Source organism: Rattus norvegicus, chromosome 12 (genome assembly GCF_021556685.1).
Source record: "Rattus norvegicus strain SHRSP/BbbUtx chromosome 12, alternate assembly SHRSP_T2T, whole genome shotgun sequence".
Lineage (NCBI taxonomy): Eukaryota > Metazoa > Chordata > Mammalia > Rodentia > Muridae > Rattus > Rattus norvegicus.
In genome coordinates, this window is record NC_141545.1 from 42,926,051 (window position 1) to 42,947,090 (window position 21,040).

General features: G+C 52.7%; 1 protein-coding gene across 7 annotated transcripts in view; it reads right to left on the minus strand.

Annotated features, from left to right (window-relative positions):
• Positions 1–21,040, minus strand: part of Rasal1 (RAS protein activator like 1) — a 32,471-nt gene that overhangs the window by 757 nt on the left and 10,674 nt on the right. For 2 of the 7 annotated variants that reach the window (NM_001108335.2, XM_087578958.1), the window contains exons 5-20: positions 19,947–20,076; positions 17,010–17,091; positions 16,792–16,923; positions 16,084–16,169; positions 15,362–15,479; positions 15,084–15,237; positions 14,678–14,742; positions 14,317–14,429; positions 12,874–13,066; positions 8,883–9,020; positions 7,640–7,784; positions 4,659–4,831; positions 3,631–3,768; positions 3,418–3,553; positions 2,159–2,279; positions 178–254 (exon numbers count right to left, since the gene is read on the minus strand). In NM_001108335.2, the coding sequence (NP_001101805.1) occupies positions 178–254; positions 2,159–2,279; positions 3,418–3,553; positions 3,631–3,768; positions 4,659–4,831; positions 7,640–7,784; positions 8,883–9,020; positions 12,874–13,066; positions 14,317–14,429; positions 14,678–14,742; positions 15,084–15,237; positions 15,362–15,479; positions 16,084–16,169; positions 16,792–16,923; positions 17,010–17,091; positions 19,947–20,076 (2,001 nt within the window). Of the gene's footprint in view, positions 1–177; positions 255–2,158; positions 2,280–3,417; positions 3,554–3,630; positions 3,769–4,658; positions 4,832–7,639; positions 7,785–8,876; positions 9,021–12,873; positions 13,067–14,316; positions 14,482–14,677; positions 14,743–15,083; positions 15,238–15,361; positions 15,480–16,083; positions 16,170–16,791; positions 16,924–17,009; positions 17,092–19,946; positions 20,077–21,040 lie in introns of those variants that run through there. The other 5 variants (XM_087578959.1, XM_087578960.1, NM_001437564.2 and 2 more) reach the window with 4 other exon arrangements.

Below are 21,040 nucleotides of genomic sequence, written 5' to 3' on the forward strand. Positions count from 1 at the left end.
CTCCATGGAGCTGTAGGTTTTTTTTCCCCCCCATACAAAAAGAATTCCCAAATTCACCAGGATACTGTCCCACTGGTGAACTGGAAACAAGAGGGCATGCAGGAGGACAGAGGGGGTGTGCCTGGCGTACTGGGGCACACATTTGTAAGGGACAAGAATGGAACCCTTCTCGCTTACCATCTACAGCACTGGAGTCCTTCCCAGGGTCCACATCTGGAGCTGTGTCCAGGCTGGAGTCCTCCAGCAGTTTCAGCCTGAGGGTTGATAGGGAAAGGCAAAATTGGTTTCTGAGGTACAGTGCTGCTCCTACCCAAGATTCTCTGCTGCTTGTAGGAAATCAGGTTCATCACCATCACCACCACAATCGTCGTCGTTGTCGTCGTCGTCGTCAGCAGCAGCAGCAGCATCGCCACCACCACCATCATCATCACCATCATCACCATCACCACCATCATCACAAACCATCACCACTCAGTGACCACAAACCTTTCTAGAGTAGCAGACACTACACCGAGAAGCCTTGTACACACATGAATTCATCTACTTACACAGTCACCTTACACGAGGTAGGTACTTACCAGTAACCCTGTTCAGATAAACCACTGACACAGAGAGATCAAGGAACTTGCCTAAGGCCACACAGCATAATAATATCTCCTACATATGGGAGGTTATGTAGTGTCCTTTCACTATGAGGTCAGTATCCTATAGCCTTGTTTTCTATACAAGGCATGGAAAAGCCAAATGACTAGCAGAGAACCACACAGCCCCTAACTGGCCCAGATCTAAATCCAGGCAGCTCAGTACAGAACCTTCTCTATAGTGGGATGGAACACTAAGTAACAAAGCTCTTCAGGCCAGGAAGTAGAGGCAGGGGAGGAAGTGGGGAGGTGTCCAAGATACCAGGAAGGCTCAGAAGCCAAGTTATATAGAACACCATGCCTCAGTCTCTGGAGCCCCCATACTGTAAGTTCCAATGCTTCCTGGGGTGATCTGAATTTTGAGAACCACACTCACAGGCTCATATGCTTGAATGCTTGGTCCCTGGTTGGGGGAACTGCTTGGGAAGGATTAGGAGGTGTGTCCTTGTGAGAGGAGGTGTGGCCTTGTGGGAGGAGGAGTGGTCTTGTGAGGAAGTATGGCCTTGTGGGAGGAGGTGTGTCCTTGTGGGAGGAGTAGTGGCCTTGTGGGAGGAGGGGCCTTGAGAGAGGGGGTGTGGCCTTTAGGGGGAGGTGTGGCCTTGTGAGAGGAGGTGGGGCCTTCTGAGAAGTTGTGGCCTTCTGAGTGGTGTGGTCTTCAGGAGAGGAGTAGCTTTGTGGGTGGAGGTATGGCCTTGTGGGAGGGGGTGTGGCTTTGTGGGAGGAGGAGTGGCCTTGTGAAGGGAGGAATGGTCTTGTAAGAGGAAGTGTGGCCTTGTGAGAGGAGGTGTGGCCTTGTGAGAGGAGGTATGGCCTTGTGGAAGAAGGTATATCACTGGGAATGTGAGTTGAGGTTTCAAAAGTCAAACCATTCCCAGTAAGCTCTCTCTGCCTCCTGCTTTGGGATCAAGAGGTGAGCTCTGAGCTGTTCCTGCTGTCATGTCTTTGGTCGGCCATCATGGACTCTAAACCTCTCAAACCATAGTTAAAAGCTTTCTTTTAGAGGTCACTTTGGTCATGGATTTTGTCACAGCCATAGAAGCCTTAACTGAGACTATCCCAGTCTGCTTTACACATCTAAGCCCTCAATTCCTGAACACTGAGGCCCCATGGTGGCCCGCACACCTCTAAAAGCTTAGCCAGTGCGATAGAAGATGGATAAATGGGACTGAGTGGAAGCTTGGCGCAGTATAAGGCTCTGAGTTCCACCCCCAGCACGGGCAAACAGAGAAAGAAAGGGAAGAAAACGGGCTGAGCCTACAGCTCAGTCAGTAGTTTGCCTAACATGCACAGAGCTGGAGGCTCAGCCCTCAGCACCCTATAAACCAGGCATGCTAGCACACACCTGTAAGCCCAGCACTGAGCAAGTACAACCAGGAGGATCTCAAGTTTAAGGACATCTGCTACATAGTGAGTTCAAGGCTAGCCTGGGTTACATGAAGCCCTGAGGGAGAGAAACACTTCTTCAGGGGTGAATGAATGTGAGGAGACCACAGCAGGATAAGGCACGTGACACCCACCTGAGCTGGTCTCGGCCCAGGAGCAGCTGGCGATACACCATCTGGGCTTCGGCGTCAGGATCCAGTGGGTCACTCCAGTCTCCCAGCGTGACAGCTGAGTGTGTGCGGCTACAGCCAACAGCTGAGGGTACACACATTGTCAGGAAAGCCTTGTTCCAGGCACAATCACACCCTGCCTTCAGCTTGCCCAACACCTGTGCACACCTCCTCTTAGCCAAGCCCCACCCCCCAATCCTGTAGCTCTTGCATGGGTTTCAGCCTCCTCCCCAGCCTCCTTGCCTCTATCATGAACCCTGACCCTGTTGAGATTTAGCAACTTGACACAGCGTAGAGCCAACTGAGAGGAAGGTCTCAAAATTCCACAGCCACAGAATGCCCAGATCAGATTATCCCGTGGTCACATCTGTGTTGATTGTGAGTGGGTCCAGCCTACTGTGGGCAGCACCATTCCTTAGGCAGGTGGTCCTGGGCTGCATCAGAAAGCTGGCTGAGTGTGAACCAGTGGGTGAGCCAGCAAACGGCGTTACTCCATGGTTTCTGCCTCAAGTTCCTGCCCTGATTTCCCTCAGTGACGGACTGTGATCTGGAAGTTCAAGCCAGACTAAGCCTTTCTTCCCCTAAGGTGCAGAGTGTTTTATCCCAGAAGGAGGAGAGCTAAAACAGACCATAATGATCCATTAGCCCTGCCCTAGCCCCCTCTGTTCAGCCTGATCTCTGCTCTACACATCCTCACTCACCCTCTCAACTCCACGATAGCCACCCAAAGCAACACCTCCTCCAGGCAGCCTTCCCGATCCCTGCCCTGGGACTCGGCCTCAGACAAAGCCTCAGGTTGGTCATTCTAATACTGTTGTAATTGTCTGGCTAGAGCCAGGGTGCAGGTCAATGGTGGAGGGCTCAGGGCCAGGGATTCATCTCCAGCAATAATAGCAGAGCAAACTGTCACTGTCACCACATCACCATCTAACTTCAATAAGTCTGACTGTCTCTACTCTGGGCAGCTGGCACATAGTAGGAATGTTGGAAACAGAACTTGCATGTACCAATACTGCACAGCAGATGGCACTTGGAATATATCCACTTGGTATCAGCTAACAGGACCAAGGAGGTAGCGGCTATCTTCAAACCCACTTCCCAGATGAGAATACTGAGGCACAGAGAAATTAAGTCACGTGCTCGAGGTTGCACAGCACGCCGAGGTGGAAGCTCAGTGCTGCTGACTGGGGACTGTAGAGCCTGTGGCACAGACACCATCTCACCTGAGCGCTCGGCCTGGAGGCAGCAGGTCCAGCGCCCGCTGCGGAAGGCACCAGGGTGACAAGCAGCCAGCTTGCCCGGGTTGGGGGCGCTGGCTTTGCGCAGGGCTGACAGCCATTGATTGAGGTCATTCACGTTCTGCAAGAGATAGAAGCAGAAGAAGATGGGTGAGGCTGAGCCACAGACCCCACCCCTGGCTGTGCCCCATACCTTACCTTGCACTGGAGGTAGGTGGTGTGTGATGCCCCGGTGCCATCCTGTGTCACCACCTGCATGACATGTGGCAGTTGGAAGGCACCCTCATCCACACGCTCCACAGCCCGGATGCAGGACAACGGGATGGATGAGTGAACCTGTGGGCGGCCAGGGACAGCATGCCATTGGCTGTGGAACCAGGTGGGGTCTTCGAGGCCCCGTGTTCAATTCCTAATAGCTCTCTGGTGTCCTCCCCACAGTCCCACTCTGCCACCTACTGAGTGGCTTTGGTTTTTCTAAGTCTGAGCTTGCTTTTGTCAGTATCACTGACACCATCATCACTAGAATCTTTTAGCACCACCATCAGCATCAGCACCGCCATCATCCTTGCCACGGCAGCTGCTGACATGGCACTCGGCTGTGGCTTTCAGAACCACACTTCCATCAGCCCACTCAACCACCACAACCACCTTCTGACACTGGGTCTGTTTGTTATTCTCCCCAGTTAGAAGATGAGGAAACTGAGGCCTGAAGGTAAATGACCCTTCCAAAGTCACTTGATCTGTGGACCCGGCCTGGCAACCCGAACAGCTGATGAAATGCAAGTCGGACACACAAGTCAAGTCCTGGTCTCCCTCGGGCTACACTGATTAGCACAGAGGACAGCGGCTTCTCTGTCTAGTGCAGAGCCCGGCACAGATGGACAGCCAGCCAGCCAGCCAGCCAGCCAGCCAGACACACACACACACACACACACACACACACACACACACACACACACACACACCACGGGTGATTACGTAGTTGAATGAGTGCCCGGATACACACCTGCACAGAGCCGTCAGAACAGATGGATCCTACGTGTGAATCTATGATGCTTGGTGTAGACTTTATGGCCCCCGCCCCCGCATGTCCACACCTGGCAGAGTATGTGTGCCCAGTGTCCCTGGCATGGGCCAGGCTGGCCCTAAACTTGGAGTAAGCCAAGAGTTTGGAATAGCTGCTCTGATGGGGAGGAGTGGGGAGGCGGGGCGTGTTGGAATCCCACCTGCCACTCAGGAGTCTTAGAGTAGGAGAGGTCCCGCCCACTCAGTCGGAAGTAGCGCTTCTTGAAGGCAAAGCGGGTGGCCAGGCTTGCAGGCTCCTCCTTGCGCTTCAGCAGAAAGCCTTCTCGAACAATTGTTGAGGGTTGGACCAGGGCGCAGGTTGATCCCCCAGCCTCTGGGAAATAGAAAGGGAGGTGGGGAACTCTGCCATGTCTGAGGTCTCTAGCACCTATGAAGGGGCCGGAAGACCAAGGCTATGACCTCAGACACCACTCCTTCAGCCATCAACCACCCTCACCAACCCGACCCCTCTCACCCCGCCAACCGCTGAGGTAAAGGAGGGGTCAAGCAGCAGGGGAAAGTGGAACCCAGGTCACTCTGGGAGGCTAGGGCCCTGCAGGTAAGCCTGCAGCTGGCCCAGTCAATCCAGCGATGTCCCTCCCAGTCAGCCTCAAGCGCCAGCTCCAGGCTGCAGACCTTTCACTGCAACAGAGACCCCCTGCCCACCCCAGACCATCACAACCAGGGCTCTCCACTGCCCAGGTTACCCCTTTGTGATCCGAGTCCTCCACTCTGAAGTGCCCTCTGTGCTAAGTCCTTCATTTCAGAGGGCTACCCGACACCACACCCAACACAAGCCCCTGTTTTCCCACAGCTTTCCAGCACCCCACTTCCTTCTTTCTTTACCCCACCCCTTCTCTCTCCTGCACTGGCCTCTCTGATGCTCCCTGTTCCCATCCCAGGTCCTTTGCACGTGCTGTTCCCTGCTGGGATCACTGTAACATTGACACCAGTCCTCCAGATCTTAGCCAGAGTGACTCCATCTTGCACCAAGACGCCATTTAACTATTCTGCGTGCCCAGACAGAATCCAAAAAACACCATCCTCGCCCCGTCGCTGTCTCTGAGGCCAGGAGAATCTCTGATAAGAGCAAAGTGGAGTGTGTTTTAGTCCTGGTTTGGGTTTGTGCCCTGTTGTCTGAGTCTGCAGTCATTCCACAGCACTGACACTAGGTGGCGCTCTGACCCCAGGGTTGCATCAGCGCTTGGGCAGACAGACGCTTGGAGAGTCGGGGGGCGGGACGGGGGTGGGGTGGGCTCTGTGAGGAAAAAAACAGCATTCCAGCTAAACTCTGATTCCATTCTCTGGGCACCTGGCAGCGTCCTCATTTGGGAGCTGATGTCAATTTAACAACACTGCGAAAGAGTAACAATGCACACTCCAGATTGTCCAATAACACCAGGGAAGGCCACTGGGGCCATCTCTTCTCCTGTCTACTCTTCTTCTCTCCCCACCTTTCTTTAGATAGGATCTCACTGTGACACCCTGCCTGGCCTACGACTCTCCATAGACCAGGCCTCTCTTGCCTCTCCCTCCTGAATGCTGGGAATTAAGACGTGGACCACCTCCCTCAGCCCACTCTTCCCTCCTTGGTAACTCCCCGACACTCCATCAACTTGGCTATTGCCTTTTTTGTTTGTTTGTTTGATTGGATAGTTTGTTTTGTTTGTTTTTATAATTTTTAAATTATTTTATTTATTTTTATCTCATGTGCATTGGTGTTTAGCCTGCATGTGTGTCTGTATGAGGGTGTCAGATCCCCTGGATCTGGAATTAGACGGGTGTGAGCTGTCATGTATGTAGCTGGGAACGAACCCAGGTCCTCTGGCACAGCAGCCAGTGCTCTCAACCACGAGTCGCCTCTCCAGCATGTTTTGTTTGCTAGCTTGTTTGTTTTGTTTTGAGACAGGGATTCCCTGTATAGCCCTGGCTGTCCTGGAACTCACTCTGTAGATGAGGCTGGGCTTGAACTCAGAGGAAAGCCTGCCTCTGCCTTTGGAATGCTGGGATTAAAGGAGGGTGTCACCACCCCTCAGCTCTTGGCTACTATCTTACAACATGGCTCCCATTAGAATGAAATTCTACAAATAATTCCAGGGTTTTCTTCTGTCTCACTCACCTTTTTTGGTGTATGTGGTGCATACATGTGTGTGCATATGTGCATGTGTGTGCATGTATGTTCATTGGATGCATGTCTGTGCATATGTGTGCATTGTGTGAATGTGCATACACTTGTGTGCATGTCTGTGCATGTGCATGCATGTGTATCCGTGTGTGCATATATGTGCATTGGATGCATGTCTGTGCATGTGTGCATGTACATGCATTGTGCACATCTGTGCATATGTGTGCTTGTGTGCATGTGCATACATGTGTGTGAATGTGTACACGTGTGTGCATGTGTGTGCATGTGAAGACCCAAGGTCAACATCTGGAGTCTTTCTCTGTTGCTCTCCAGCTTATTTTTTGAGACTGGGCCACTTGTTGAACCAGAACTAACCATTTTGACTACAATGGCTGGCGTTGGTGGGAGTGGGGGAGGGGTGGGAGTTGGGGGCGTGGCGGATGATCTGCCTGTCTTCACACCACCAAGGCCAGGGGTATAGGCAGGCACAGCCAGGCCTGGTTTTAGGTGATTAGGAATTTGAACTCAGATCCTCAAGTTGCTCAGCAAACACTTTACCCACGGAGCCATTTCTCCCTCATCCAATGACTTTATCCAAAGAACCTACAGGGGGATCTATCTTTTCTGCCTTTCTTTCTTTCTTTCTTTCTTTCTTTCTTTCTTTCTTTCTTTCTTTCTTTCTTTCTCAGTGCTGGGGAACCTAGGACCTCATACATGTAAGGCAAGCTCTCCTCCACTAAGTCCTAGTCCCAGGCCTTTGGTGTGGTGCCTGTTATACGGCAGGGACTTAATAAGCATGCCCGCACCAGAGATTCCATGCCATGGCCCTACCACACTGCCACATTGGCAGAGATGACCTAACCAAGCCCGACACAAAATGTTAGTTGACTGACTAGTTGACCTGCAGGTCCAGAGTCTTAGTACTAGGGACTAAGGGAGTGGGATGCTGAGTGCTCCAGGGGACAGGGTCGGGTGAGGGAGATTACAAGCCAGGAATGGTGGAACCACAGGACTCACCCTCATCCCCATCCACATCCACCAGCTGGTCCAGGAAGTCCCTCACACGTGAGATGCTCTGCAGCAGGAAGGGATGGAGGGGGGCTAGCCACTGCTCTTTGCCCTGGCCCAGCTGCTGGCCCAGGTTTCCAATGCTCTGCACAGCCTGGAGCAAAGGAGAAAGGAGGCCAAGTTCACCGTGAGGCAAGCACCTTCTGTGGCCCCAAATTCTGTTTCTCTAATCTATACACCTTGAGCACTGTCTGACCCTCCCTTTTGGGATCAGTACCCCTAGCTCCTGCCCAGACGATTGCACCCAGCACCGGGCTCTGCCCATTTCTGTCAAGAATAGCTTAATTCATACTAAGGTATAAATGACTGCTGGTTCGCTTCTCCTGTTTCTTTTGGAAAGAGTGCGTTTTGATGGTCTAGTCAAAAGGAGGAGGAGAAGAAGGGTCAGGCACTGGGGCTGTAGCTAATGGTAGAGTGATCACCTACCACGCCTAAGGCCTGGTGTTCAATTCCCAGTACCACCAAAAGGAGGGGGGAGCAAATGAAAGTTAGGCATGGTGGTACATTTAGAATCCCAGCACTTAAGAGGCTGAGGCAGGAGGATTGCCCTGAGTCCTAGGCCAGCCTGGGTGACACGGCACGTTCTAGGTCTCGGTGGCCCAGCAAGTCCATGTCACAGAAACAAAGATACACACAAGGTGCTTTGAGTCTTCTCCCAGGCAACCTTCCTGATCTTTCCCACCAAGCTTCTCAGCAGCTGAGAGGATCCAGATGGATTCACGCAATACATACACACGCACACGCACACACGCACACACACACGCACATGCACATGCTCACACTCACACACTCAAACACATACTCACACATATGCACACACACACTCAATATACATACTCACACACATACACACATGCACACACACATACACACATGCATACACATAAACACACAAACACACATACACATACAAATACACACACATACTCAAACATATACACATGCACATACATACTCATACACACATACTCGCACTCATACACACATCCAAACACAACCTCATACATATACATGCATATACGTACTCACACACACATACACACATACACACATACTCATACATACACACACTCACACAATACACACATGCATACACATAAACACAAACACATTTACATACACATATACATACAAACACATTTACACACACATACACACAAGCACACACATACTCAAAAACACACACACAGACCTTGGCAAGCAGCAGCAGGGAGCGGCTGGTCTGGGGGTCTGCGTGGTGGTCTCTGAGGTCAAACAGCTTCGGTGTGAGGATGGCGGGCGCAAAGAACCGCAGAAAGAGGAAGCCGCTAGTGGCCAAGTACTTCACGTCCTGCCGGAGAACCACAGATGACAGGCCCTGAAGCCCACATCCCAGCTGGGAAAACTGAGTTAGCAAAGACTAGCTGTCCAGAGGAGGGAGAAGGAGTTGGGTCAGAATGCTTCTCCTTGCCTTCAGGGAGGGTTCTCTTCTCTGCCTCAGTTTCTCTAGATAGAAAATGGGGCCATGAAACTGATCTGGCAAAATGGCAAAACCAGTTTTAGCAGGCTCCTGTGCTCAGAACAGAGTCAGAGGAGAGAGATGGAGTTGCCACCTCAGAGAGGCCAAGTAGCTTGCTCAAGGTCACACAGCAGAGGAATTGGGATTCAAACCCAGATCTGTAAACTACAGTTACCAAGAACCAGCCATATTCTCCTGCCAATACCTGCCTCTCCCTCTGGGGTGGGTTACATCCAGTTTGAAAGAGGCAACAACTGAGGCCCGAGATTACCCAGCAATCAACAGCAGAGGCAGTGTTATTTACCACTCTCCTGCCGTTCAGTCCCAACACAAGCAGTGCCCCCAAGGGTCAAAGGTCACAAGTGCCTCAAGTTCAACCTTCAACTCCACTTGGTTTCTAAGGAAACGGAGGCTCTTGTTCAGTTGAGAGCCTGGTTGAGAGCCCAGGCTGTCAGGCTGCAGAGCCCTCCTGAGTACACACTGTCCCAGCCCCACTGAGAACCTCTGCGGACTTCCCACACTGGGCACAGCTTGCTCCCCCAGGGCTATGTCAAGCCCGAATATGTATGCTTGTGTTTATTTCGGGGTGTCAGTCACACCTATGACAATAGCTGCCCTGGAGTGTGCTAGCTCCCTGGGCATGTCAGCCTTGCTAATGGGCCCTGCCGTGAGTGACTGTACCCCAAGGCTTCCGGTGAGAGGGGCCCTTCCCAGGCTGATCAGAGCCCAAGTCACTCCTTCATCCCAGGCAGGTCCTCAGGCCATTTTGGCCCCCAACATTAGCTCATCAAGGTACATGTGAGCCAGGGATGGTGGCACATTAGCCCGTCTACACAGAGGCTGAGGCAGGAGGGTCACAAGTTCAAAGCTAGCCTGGGCTACAGAGTAGGTTTCGGGCCAGCCCAAGCAACCTAATAATACCCTGTCTCAAAATGAAAAATAAAAAGAAGTTGGTGTGTATATGTGACGCTGGAGTGCTTGTCTAGTGTACACGGAATGCCGGGGTCGCAGAAACCGGCTGTGTGTGTGCCTATGACTCCAGCCTGTGGGAGGAAATGGCAGAGGAGGCACAAGTTTGAAGTCGCTGTGCTAGTTAGTATGTGTGTGTATTCCTGCCCCACCTTGCACGCGTATGATAGAGAGAGAGAGAGAGAGAGAGAGAGAGAGAGAGAGAGAGAGAGAGAGAGATTGAGAGATTTGTGGGCAAACCTGTGGGGGCCTTTTCTGAACTAATGATTGATGTGGGTGGGCCCCGCCCACTATGGATGGAGCTATCCCTGGCCTGGTGCTCCTGGGTTCTAAAAGAAAGCAGGCTGAACAAGCCATGGGGAGGGAGCAAGCCAGTAAGCAACGCCCCTCCATAGCCTCTGCATCAGCATCAGCTCCTGCCTCCAGGTTCCTGCCTTGAGTTTGCTCCATGATGAACTACAAGCTCTTTTCTCCCCCAATTTATCTTGGTGTTCATCACAGCAGTAAAAAGCAAACCAGCGGGGCTAGAGAGATGACTCAGCGGTTAAGAGCACTGACTGCTCTTCCAGAGGTCCTGAGTTCAAACCACAGCAACCACATGGTGGCTTACAACCACCTGTAATGAGATCTGATGCCTTCTACTGGTGTACAGTACACCCAGCTACAGTGTACTTATGATAAATAAGAAAACTGGAACAGCCATCCTTGGCTATGTAATAAGTTAGAAGAGGCTAGCCTGGGCTACGTGACACTCACGCACTTAATAAAATGCCATAATGAATCCTGTGACTAAATCCTGTGACTCAGGGACTGTCCAGGACTCCCTACCTTCACAAACTGAGGAAATTTCATGGTCCCTGCCCTCTGGGGACGTGGATGTCACTGATGTTGGCTTCCCCGGGCTGACTGAGAGCTGACCCCTGCTCTCTTTCACTTCTCCCAATCTCAGCCGTGTCCCACTTAACACCTATGAGTTGTTGGCCCAGGCAATGCTGTCAGAGCTCAGCCCTGTGTGGGAGGATGGGGAACCTGAGATGGGGAAACCTGGGGAGGAAATCTCAAGCCCTCTGGGCTCAGTTTCCCCTTCTGTGAGCAGGAAGCAGAGAGAGGGGTGGTATATATGTGCAAAGCTCTCAGCTCAGGCTGCAAGAACTGGACTGTGATATTGCCAGTGTTCAACAGTTTCTAGATCTTTCTGCTAAATGGCCTGCATCTAGCACTGGGTAAAAGTTAGTCTGGCTGGGGCTGGAGAGTTGCTTCTGTGGATAACAGCGCTTACTGCTCTATCAGATCAGGGGGCTCACAAAGGTCTGGAATGCCAGGGGCTCATATGATACTCCCTGGCCTCTGAGCATGTGCACCTGCACACACGCACATAAATAAATCTTAAAAGAGAAGTCTTGCTGATTTCATTTGTAATTTAAGACAGTAACAGTCACCTCTGTCTGTGGCGCAAGCTGGCCTCTTGGGGACCTGAGATTACAGGCTTGTGCCACAAAGCTCCCCGTGACAGCCACCTCAGGTTGTGCACTGAACATTGTTAAGATAGGGATCTCAGGCTAGTAGCCCATGGCCCAGGACAACTTAGATGTGTGGGGACTGACTCCAAATGGCTTTTGCTTGGTGAATGGCTCTTGTCTGGGTGAATTAATCCCATTGTTTCAAAATTGGGAGACTTTATGTAGAATCCTAAAACTTGGCAAGAAAGCAGGAGAGAGGAAGGAAAAAGAAGGAAGGAAGGAAGGAAGGAAGGAAGGAAGGAAGGAAAGAAGGAAGGAAGGAAAGGAGGGAGGAAGGAAGGGAGGGAGGGAGGGAGGGAGGTAGATACCCAGCTCAGCCCAGCTCAGTCTAGCTTGGGACAAAGGCCTGTCTGTTGTCCCAGATATTTGAGAGACTGAGTCAGGAGGATGGCAATTCAAGGTCTGCCTTGGAAACTTAGCAAGGTCCTATCTCAAAAAAGCGAAGACAGGGCTAGACCTTGGCTGGGTGGTAGAATACATGCCTGGTGTTTGTGAGACTGGGTTCATAGCCCCAAATAGTAGTGAGAAAGGGGCTCTGCAGGAACAGGGAGACTGGGCCCCATTCCTATGTAGAACATTGGCCTGAGTGGTCTCTGTAGACAAGCTGTGGGAGGGTGTGTGTGTGTGTGTGTGTGTGTGTGTGTGTGTGTGTGTCACATTTTGCCACAGTCTCCACCATTCCCTCTAGTCCTACATCTACTCTGTTCATGTGCCTCACCTGGCCCAAAGTCACAGCTCCCAGTTTCTACCTTTTGTATCCAAGCTGGGGAAGTCTGGCATATGCTGAACCCATTCAGCCTTCATCCTGGTCCTGTTCTTCCTCCTCCCTTTTGCTCTTTTCACCACCACCACCACCACCACCACCACCACCACCACCACCACCACCACCATTATCACCATCATCATCACCACCACCACCATCATCCCCACCACCACCACCACCACCATTATCACCATCATCATCATCACCACAATCACCACCATCACCATCACCTCCATCAGTCATTATCATTGGTCCCCTGGGTTCCAGGTCCTGCCAGGAATACCGACCCTCCTCCAGGACACACATACTTAAGTCTGAGCAGCCTAGGTCGTGGTGTCACCTTTGACCATTGACCTGGCTCTCTGTGTGACCCTGAACAAGGTGACCCGGTCCAGCCCAACATCCGCATCAGCCCCCTCAGAACCCAGCCCACCTGATGCTCCATCCCAGGGAAGCGCTTCTCCACACACTGCTGGAGTTGCTTAAAGGCTAAGCGCAGGGCAAGTGGGCAGCGCCCGGCAGAGCTCACGATGGCGTCCACAACGGACCCCAGGTATCCGGTCAGCAGCCCCAGGCTGGTCTCCCGCACCTGCTCCTCCGTGGGTGTGCCCTTGAAGGAGATTCTCCTGCAGGGAGCAAGCACCAGGCAGGACCTCCAGTCAGAGCACGCCACCTGCTGCCTCAGAAGCCCAGCCAGCCACCATTCCTTTACGCCATGCTCCCCCCACCAGCCCCGCCCTCCCCTCACTCCAGGCTCCCCCTAGCCCCACCCTCCCCTCCGACAGGCTCCTCCCACCAGCCCCGCCCTTCCCTAACTCCAGGCTCCCCCCCAGCCCCACCCTCCCCTCACACCCGGCTCCCAGCTAGAGCTTGAACACCCAGGGGGGAGGGAGTCCCATCTCAGAGTCTTCGATGTGACTGTTCCTTTGTCCTGGAACATTCTGACAAGCAGCTAAACTGTCACCTCCTCAGAATGGCCATATTCCACCTACACCCCACACCCCCTGTCACTCATGGTTACAAGCTCTAGGGTGTCTTCAGCATGGACATGTCAGATGTTCCAAACTCAGGGCCTTGGCAAATACTGTCGCCACCACCTGGTGTCCTCCAGCCAGAAGTTCTGAGTCCCTGTGTTCAACACATGGCCCCTGGTATTGCCCCATGTGGTCCTGACAGTGAGTGAGCTGAGCATCTGACTCCTCCCATCTAACTGACTTGGAAAAGCAGAGGCCCATCAGGTGTCAAACCTGACATCAGAAGTTAGGACCAGGGTTCCATCACCTGTGAGGGCCTCTGAGGCTGCCATGGTCTCCATGGATACCCCGGGAGTTTCACAGATAACTCTGCCCTTATATTTGGAGCCTACGTTCAAATTCCCACTTTGCAACTCCCCTGGATGCTGAGGCCTGCACCCAGGATGGTCGGAGGTGTGGGGAATCTATTATCCTCATTATAGTCCAGCACAGAAGCCGGCCCTCTGAATGTTCTAGAAACAAGCAAGGAAAGAAGGAGGAGCCCACAGGGCTATGGCTTTTCATTACCGCCTAACTTGCCCCAATCTCACAGAAGATTCTTGGGACCCATTCTGCAGACAACCCTCTAGATGCCTCTAGCATCTTCCAGAATCATCCTCAGCTGAGCTTGACATGCAAAACACAGAAGTTCCCACAGCACCCTCAAGCATCAGGGTCAAGTCACAGGGTGCGGGAGAGACAGAGCCGGGATTTGAACTCAGAACAGCCCGAGTGGCAGCACCACACAAGACTTGGAGGTTACACACATCTCCCTAGACAGGCGGCAGCTGGCACATGGCAGCCTACAGCACCTGCAAAGAAGAAGGTGTGACTGGAGGCCTGGGCCACCCCGCCACGCTCACCGGGAGCGGTTCAGGTCCATCTTGGAAGGGTCCAGCTCCATATATTTCTTCTCCTCGAAGACGCGGCTGATCACCGGCCTCAGGACCTCATGCAGGTAGCGCATGCCCACGAGCTGGGGGCAGGGGCCACACGGAGCGGCTAAGGGTGGCAGGGAACACCCTGGGCTGGGGCAGGGGGTGTGCAGGGAGATTTCAGAGCCAGGCCAGCTGTGTCCAAGGGTGCGCCCAGGGCTGAAGCCAGGCATCTGCCACAGCACCCAGCTGAGCCACCTAGTGCCACTTGAGGCCAGCAGGCTCTGAGGCCCCAGTGAGCAGGGGAGGAAGACACTTGCACCCAGACATGCCGGGTCCCTCTACTCACTTTCATGAACTGTTCCATCGACTTGGATGCCAAGGAGTTAGAACGGAAGAGGGTGTTGGGGTCATCTGGGAGGATAGGGAAGGTGTATTTGCTGGGGTGGAGGGGGCTGAACCCAGTTCACCCCGCTCGCCCATGGTGGGGGTTTGATTCTTGAGGCCGAAAGAATCAGGAAGAACCCGAAGTGTCAACTGTGTTCACAATTCAGAAGCCCAGAGTGGTTTGGCAAGCTGCCTGGGGTCACACAGCACCTGAAGCTGGATCTGCACTCTCAGCCCTCCAGGGATCGCAGCACAGACTCCCCAACACATAAGAGTCACCAAGGGACGCTACTTCCCACCCCTTCCTGAGAGCCTCTACAGACCCATTCTTGGGGAGTGGCATCTGGGACTCTGGGGGAGAAACTCACTGGTTCGTGCCACCTCACGCCTTGTGAGGTAATCTAGAAAGGGCCCAGCCAGGCCCCGGCCCAGGAAAAGCTTCACCAGTTTGGTGGCAAGGTCCTGACGACAGTCCCCAGAGGCCAACTCCTCTAGCAATGCCAGGGGGCTGGTGGTGTCCTCCTGAGCGGAAACAGGAGAGCAGACAGATAACCTGGGGCCCCAAAGCACAGCAGTCCCTGGTTCCCTAGGGAGGGGAGAAGCTATGCCCCGGATCCCAGATCGAGGCACCTGTTGCCACACCCACCTCGGCTGGCCCTTGCACGGACTCCAGAAGCAGTTCCATGAGAGGCTGGTAGTACTGGGAAGGCAGGACCCGGTCCTCAGTGAGGCGCACCTTCAGCCGCAGGGCACCCAGGCTCCCCCTAGAGGGAGCAGACGGTAAGGAAGAGGATGTGAGTGCAGGCTAGCCCAGAGTGGAGCAGACCACAGGGAAGGGGATGTGAGTGCAGGCTAGCCCATAGTGATAGAGACATGAGCATAGGGAGGGGCAAGAGACACAAGGTGAAGAATGAACAAGGAGAGCAGTGGGGACCAAAATGGACAGGAAGAACAATGGGGTGGGTAGTCGGGTACGGGAATGGAGTGGATGGGTGTAACCAGGGAGAGAATGAAGGGGCAGAGGCTGTGTGGTCAGTGTGCACAGACATGGGTGGCCCAGGTACACAAGGTGGTAGCAGAAGTCTTGCCTAGCACAGCCAAGGCCCTAGGTTCAATCCCTGACACTGCAATAAAGCAAGGGGTAAAGCAAGGGCAGCCTGAGGAAACCTAGCATTCTGTCACACATTGGGTGGGCCAGCCTGTCTGCAGTGAACAGATGGAGTGCTGTATGGACCTGCAGAAACACCCTGAGGGCATGTGACTAGGGGACCACTGGTGAAGTGCCAGAAGGACAGGGCAGGCTGGGGCCAGCACCCATAATAACCTGCTTACAGATGGAGGAGCCCCTCCCTAGGCACCCACATTTACCCAGAATCCTCAGCTCTAGGAAAAGGCAGGAGACGGAACCAGCCATTGGGTGGCTTCTGCTGGAGGGTCTGTGGGGTGAATTCCACCTGCAGGAGACACACAGACCTCAGCTAGAGACCAGTCATGCCTAACACAGGGTTCACCCAGCCCTGGAAAGAGAGCTTGGACTGCCATCCAGGGGTGGCATGTGGCCAGCCAGGGTCCACTTCATCCTCTCTCTCAAGGGTAGTTAGAACCTCTGGGAAACACTTAACTTATAATTGAGAAAAGCTAAGTCTTGGTGAGATGGCTCGTCCTGGGACACACAGTGACCCAGTGGTGAGCACCATAGGACTATCACAGACGCAACCTCAGACAAGCCTAATGCCATCTTCCCAGAGCAGAGCTAAGAGCCTCGGGGTCTTGACAAGGCCCCTTCCCTGCTTCAGACCTCACTGTTCTAGTGCTCAGAGGAGGCTAATGACTGTCCACTGCACAGGGTGGTAGCAGGGTTACGTCAATGCAGATGGCTTTAGGCCAGCTCTGTAGCCTTCGGCAGGTCACTGCATCCTTTGGCTGACAAATGGACAGTGAGACTCCACGGTATAAGCTGGCCATGGTGCGCGAGGCGCTGAACACCCACCTACCCGCAGCCCTCATCTTGCCTGCCTGCTTGTTAGAGACACCAGGGAGCCACAGAGCGCGTTCGTTAGTGGGAAGGATGCTCACCATGCCCAGGAAGTCATTTTTGCCCACCATGTCCCAATCCCAGAGTTCCACTCGCAGCGGGGATGTGGTTCCCGGAGCCTCTCGTAGTTCCAGCACCTCATCCCAATGTGGGAATCGGGTCTTCTTGATGGTCTAAGGGCCGAAAGAGTTGTGAGTGGGAGGGGCGACTGGCTCCACCCACTGAGGGGTGTCCCACTCCTGCCGGGTTTACTGCTCACCGAAGTTTCCAAACTACGGCTGCCCCAGAACACACGGGCAAATGGGTCCGATGTGCCAGAGATGTCCCGAGGGGCCAGGTCCCTGGGGATAGATGAAGAAAAGGGATGTGTGACCACAGGCCCTCGAGGACCCAGACCCAAGGTGGGCCCAGGAAACAGAGTGCAAACTAGATCATTCTAATGGCAATGTGCTATCTCCAGGGCAACACGCCTGTCCATCACACAGGCTCAGACCTGGTTGGTCCTCACTGGGCCCATGCAGCTTCCAGACACAGAACCTATATAGAAACATGAGATTTCCTGATTTTGGATGGGGAAACTGAGGTAAAGATCAGACTCTGTATCACAAAGCCCAGCAAGGGAAAGTACAATGGAAAAGAATGCCTCAGTTTCCCCAGAGGCCCTACACCGGGAGCTACAGGCATAAATTCTAAGCCTAGCTATGCACTCCCTGGCTGGGTGACATTAGAGAAAGTCTCCTCTGCCTGAAGGAGGTGGCCCATGCCTTTAATCCCAGCATTCAGGAGGCAAAGACAAACGGATCTCTGGGTTTCAGGCCAGCCTGGTCTACAGAGTGAGTTCCAGGACAGCCAGGGCTACACAGAGAAACCCTGGCTTAAAAAGAGAGAGAGGGAGAAAGAAAGAAAAAAGTCACCTCCACTCCTGGGCTTAGTCCCAAAAAAATAAGGACAGTAACAGACCAAGTTCATGGAGCCACGAGTCCAATGAGAGGACACAGGCAAGTTATTTAGCAGAGCACTCTGATCAGATCACGTATTCATTCAACAAACACCCATGCCCACACCTTGCTTAGGAACAAAGGGAATGCATGAGACACAGACATCCTGCCTGCGGTTGCCGTGACAACCCAAAGCCTCACCTGTGATAGCTTACCCATCCCCCACCCCCACTTTTCGAGGTCCCCAAATCTAGGAACACCACTACCACCACCACCACCACCAGGGGCTGTTTCTTCCTCCAGCTTTCTTCCCGGCCATGGAATGCCTTTGGTTTCCTAGGAACCGACACAGTTGCTAAGCGACAGCAATCGGTCCCTCTGCTGCTTACAAAGGATCCTGTACAGCCTAGTGTCTGGGGAGGGGTCATGTGCAGAAGAGCTGAGCTCAGACCCCTGAGCACAATCCGCTATCTGGTTCCCATCCTCTGTGTATCACTATTCCCTGTCCGCACTTCTCAACACACCCAGATGGGGCCAAGACAGGGACCGGAATCCAGAGGTAGCAAGAGGAGCTCAGAGTAGGCGAGGAGGGGTCTTACGGTCACACAGCAAGCTAGAAATATGGATTGTCCTTAATGTGTGTGAGCAGAACCTAAGAGTGAAGGTTCGGGGAGAGAAGTGAGTCGAGGGCAGAAAGACAGGTTGTCAAGAGGATGAAGACATGAGAGAGAACAGAAGGATGGGATTCGAGGGCCAAGGAGGGAGCAGAGAGGGACTCAGGATGGGAGATGGATGCGGCTGGGCAGGTTTTACTGGCCCTGGGTCTGGTGACTTTTTAAAGCTTCCTTCCCATCACCCTTCCTCTCAGCCCACATGACTCCAGTGTGGTCAACCTCCCAGGTTAGCCAATAAGAACTCCTTTCATTTCAGCACTCAGGAGGCGGAGGCAGGCAGATCTCTGTGAGTTTGAGGCCAGCCTGGTCTACATAGTGGGTTCCAGGACAGCCAGGGCTACACAGTGAGACCCTGTCTGGAAAACCAAATAAGAATTAACCCTGAGGTTGTCTGTAAAAGTGAATATCTTGGCCAGTTGGTAGAACATCAGCCTTGGGCCACGAGATCTATCTTGTCCCCACTCACAGAGACACTGCCTGACATCACCCTCTGGGTTCCTGGACCGATCATGCCTGAAGCCACAGTGTGTGTGTGTGTGTGTGTGTGTGTGTGTGTGTGTGTGTGTGTGTGTGTATGGTATGTGTGTGTGTGTCTGTATGTATGGTGTGTGTGTCTCTGTATGAATGGTGTGTCTATCTGTCTGTCTGTGTCTCTGTATGTATGGTGTGTGTGTGTGTGTCTGTATGTATGGTATTTGTGTGTATGTGTGTATGTATGGTGTGTGTATGTATGGTGTGTGTGTGTGTGTGTGTGTGTATCTGCTAACTGCCTGCCTGTCTGCCTGCCTGCCTGTCTGTGCATGCATGCACACGTGTGAAGGTCAGAGGAGAACTTTCTAGAGTTGGCTTTCTCCTTCCACTGTGCATTACTGGGATCAAACTCAGGTCATCAGGCTTGAGTGACAAGTGATTTACCCGCTGAACCATCTCTCCAGCCCTAATGTGTTAAAATGCAACTATTCCCCGCCCCACCCTCATCTGTCCACCCATCTCCAGAATCCAGCTGATTGTTTGGTCCGTGGCCACCTGGGTTAAGAGTTTGCTTTTGCCAGGCTGTGGTGGCACAGGCTTTTAATCTCGGCACTTGGGAAGCAGAGGCAGGAGGATCTCTGTAAGTTCAAGGCCAGTCTGTTTTATAATGTGAGTGTCAGGGCAACCTAAGCTACATAGAGAAACCCTGCCTCAAAATAACAAAGATGTTGCTTTCTCCCCTGAAAGCTGACACCTCTGAGTCTGTTGTTTAAGAACATGGTGGGCAAGTGCAGGAGGGGATCGTAGCTATGAATCGAGAAGGACAAGAGGGTCCCCACCATCATCAGTACTCCTGCTCATTTTTGGTTTGGGGTTTTTGTTTGTTGGATTAGAGTTTCTTATAGCCCAGGCTAGCCTAAAACTCCCTGCCTCCACCTCCTGAAAACTGGGATTAGAGATGAGTACTACCAGGTACAGTTTATGTGGTGCTGGGGATAGACCTCAGGGCCTTGTGCATACTAGGGGAACACTCTACCCACCAAGCCACACCCCAGCCTCCCTGCTTATTTCCAGAGCACCCCACACATCTCCCCCCACCCCGGGCAAGCACACCTGGCCTGTCTCACGTGGCAGCGGAGGCATCTCCCCCGAGCATCCTCCAGCAGCTTCACAGCCAGGCAGACCTCACCCTGCACTTCCTCATCTGGATCCACTCGGCTCAGGTTGATCCAGCTGTCAATCCCTGGAGGACATACACGGTGGTTTCTCCCTCACAATTCCATCCCAGACCCCTATAATAACAGGAGGGGCCTAGGGAGCCCTACCTTCTCTCTTGAATACCATCAATAAAGTTCGATGCACCCACCTCAAAAAAAAAAAAAAAAAAAAAGAAGCACCCAGCACTCACTAGGGGGTTGTGTCAGCTCAGAACTGTCACTGATTATGATGGTGCATGATGTGGGCAGTGGCTTCTCATACATGACTTCTTCAGATGCGACCGCATGTCAGAGGAGGAAACTGAGGCACGGAGAAAAGGCCTCTGCCCTTGACCCCACAGTTAGAAAACAACAGAGATCAATTCTGAATATGGGCAGGGCAGCTCTGGGGCTGATTCTGAGCCTCAGCTCATCTTGGAACATGAATCACACACACACACACAGAAACACACACACACTCACACAGAAACACACACACACTCACACAGAAACACACACACACAGAAACACACACACAGAGAAACATACTCATGCACACAAAACACACTCTGACACACACACACAGAGACACACACAAAGACAGAGACATACACACTCATGCATACTCACACACAGAGACACACAGAGACATATACATACACAAACACAGACACAAACACACAGAGACACACTCACATACACATACATGCACATGCACAGATACAGACATACATAGACACACAGACACACTCACACAGACACACACATATACTCACACACAAAGGGATACACACTCACACAGAGACACACACTTATGCACACTCACACACATACACATGCACAGACACAGACACACACAGACACAGACACACACAGACATGCACACACTTATTCTTACTCACACACAAAGAGACACAGACACACAGAGACACACACTTATGCACACTCACACACAGACACACAGACACATACACACACACACACACACACACACACACACACCTCATCATA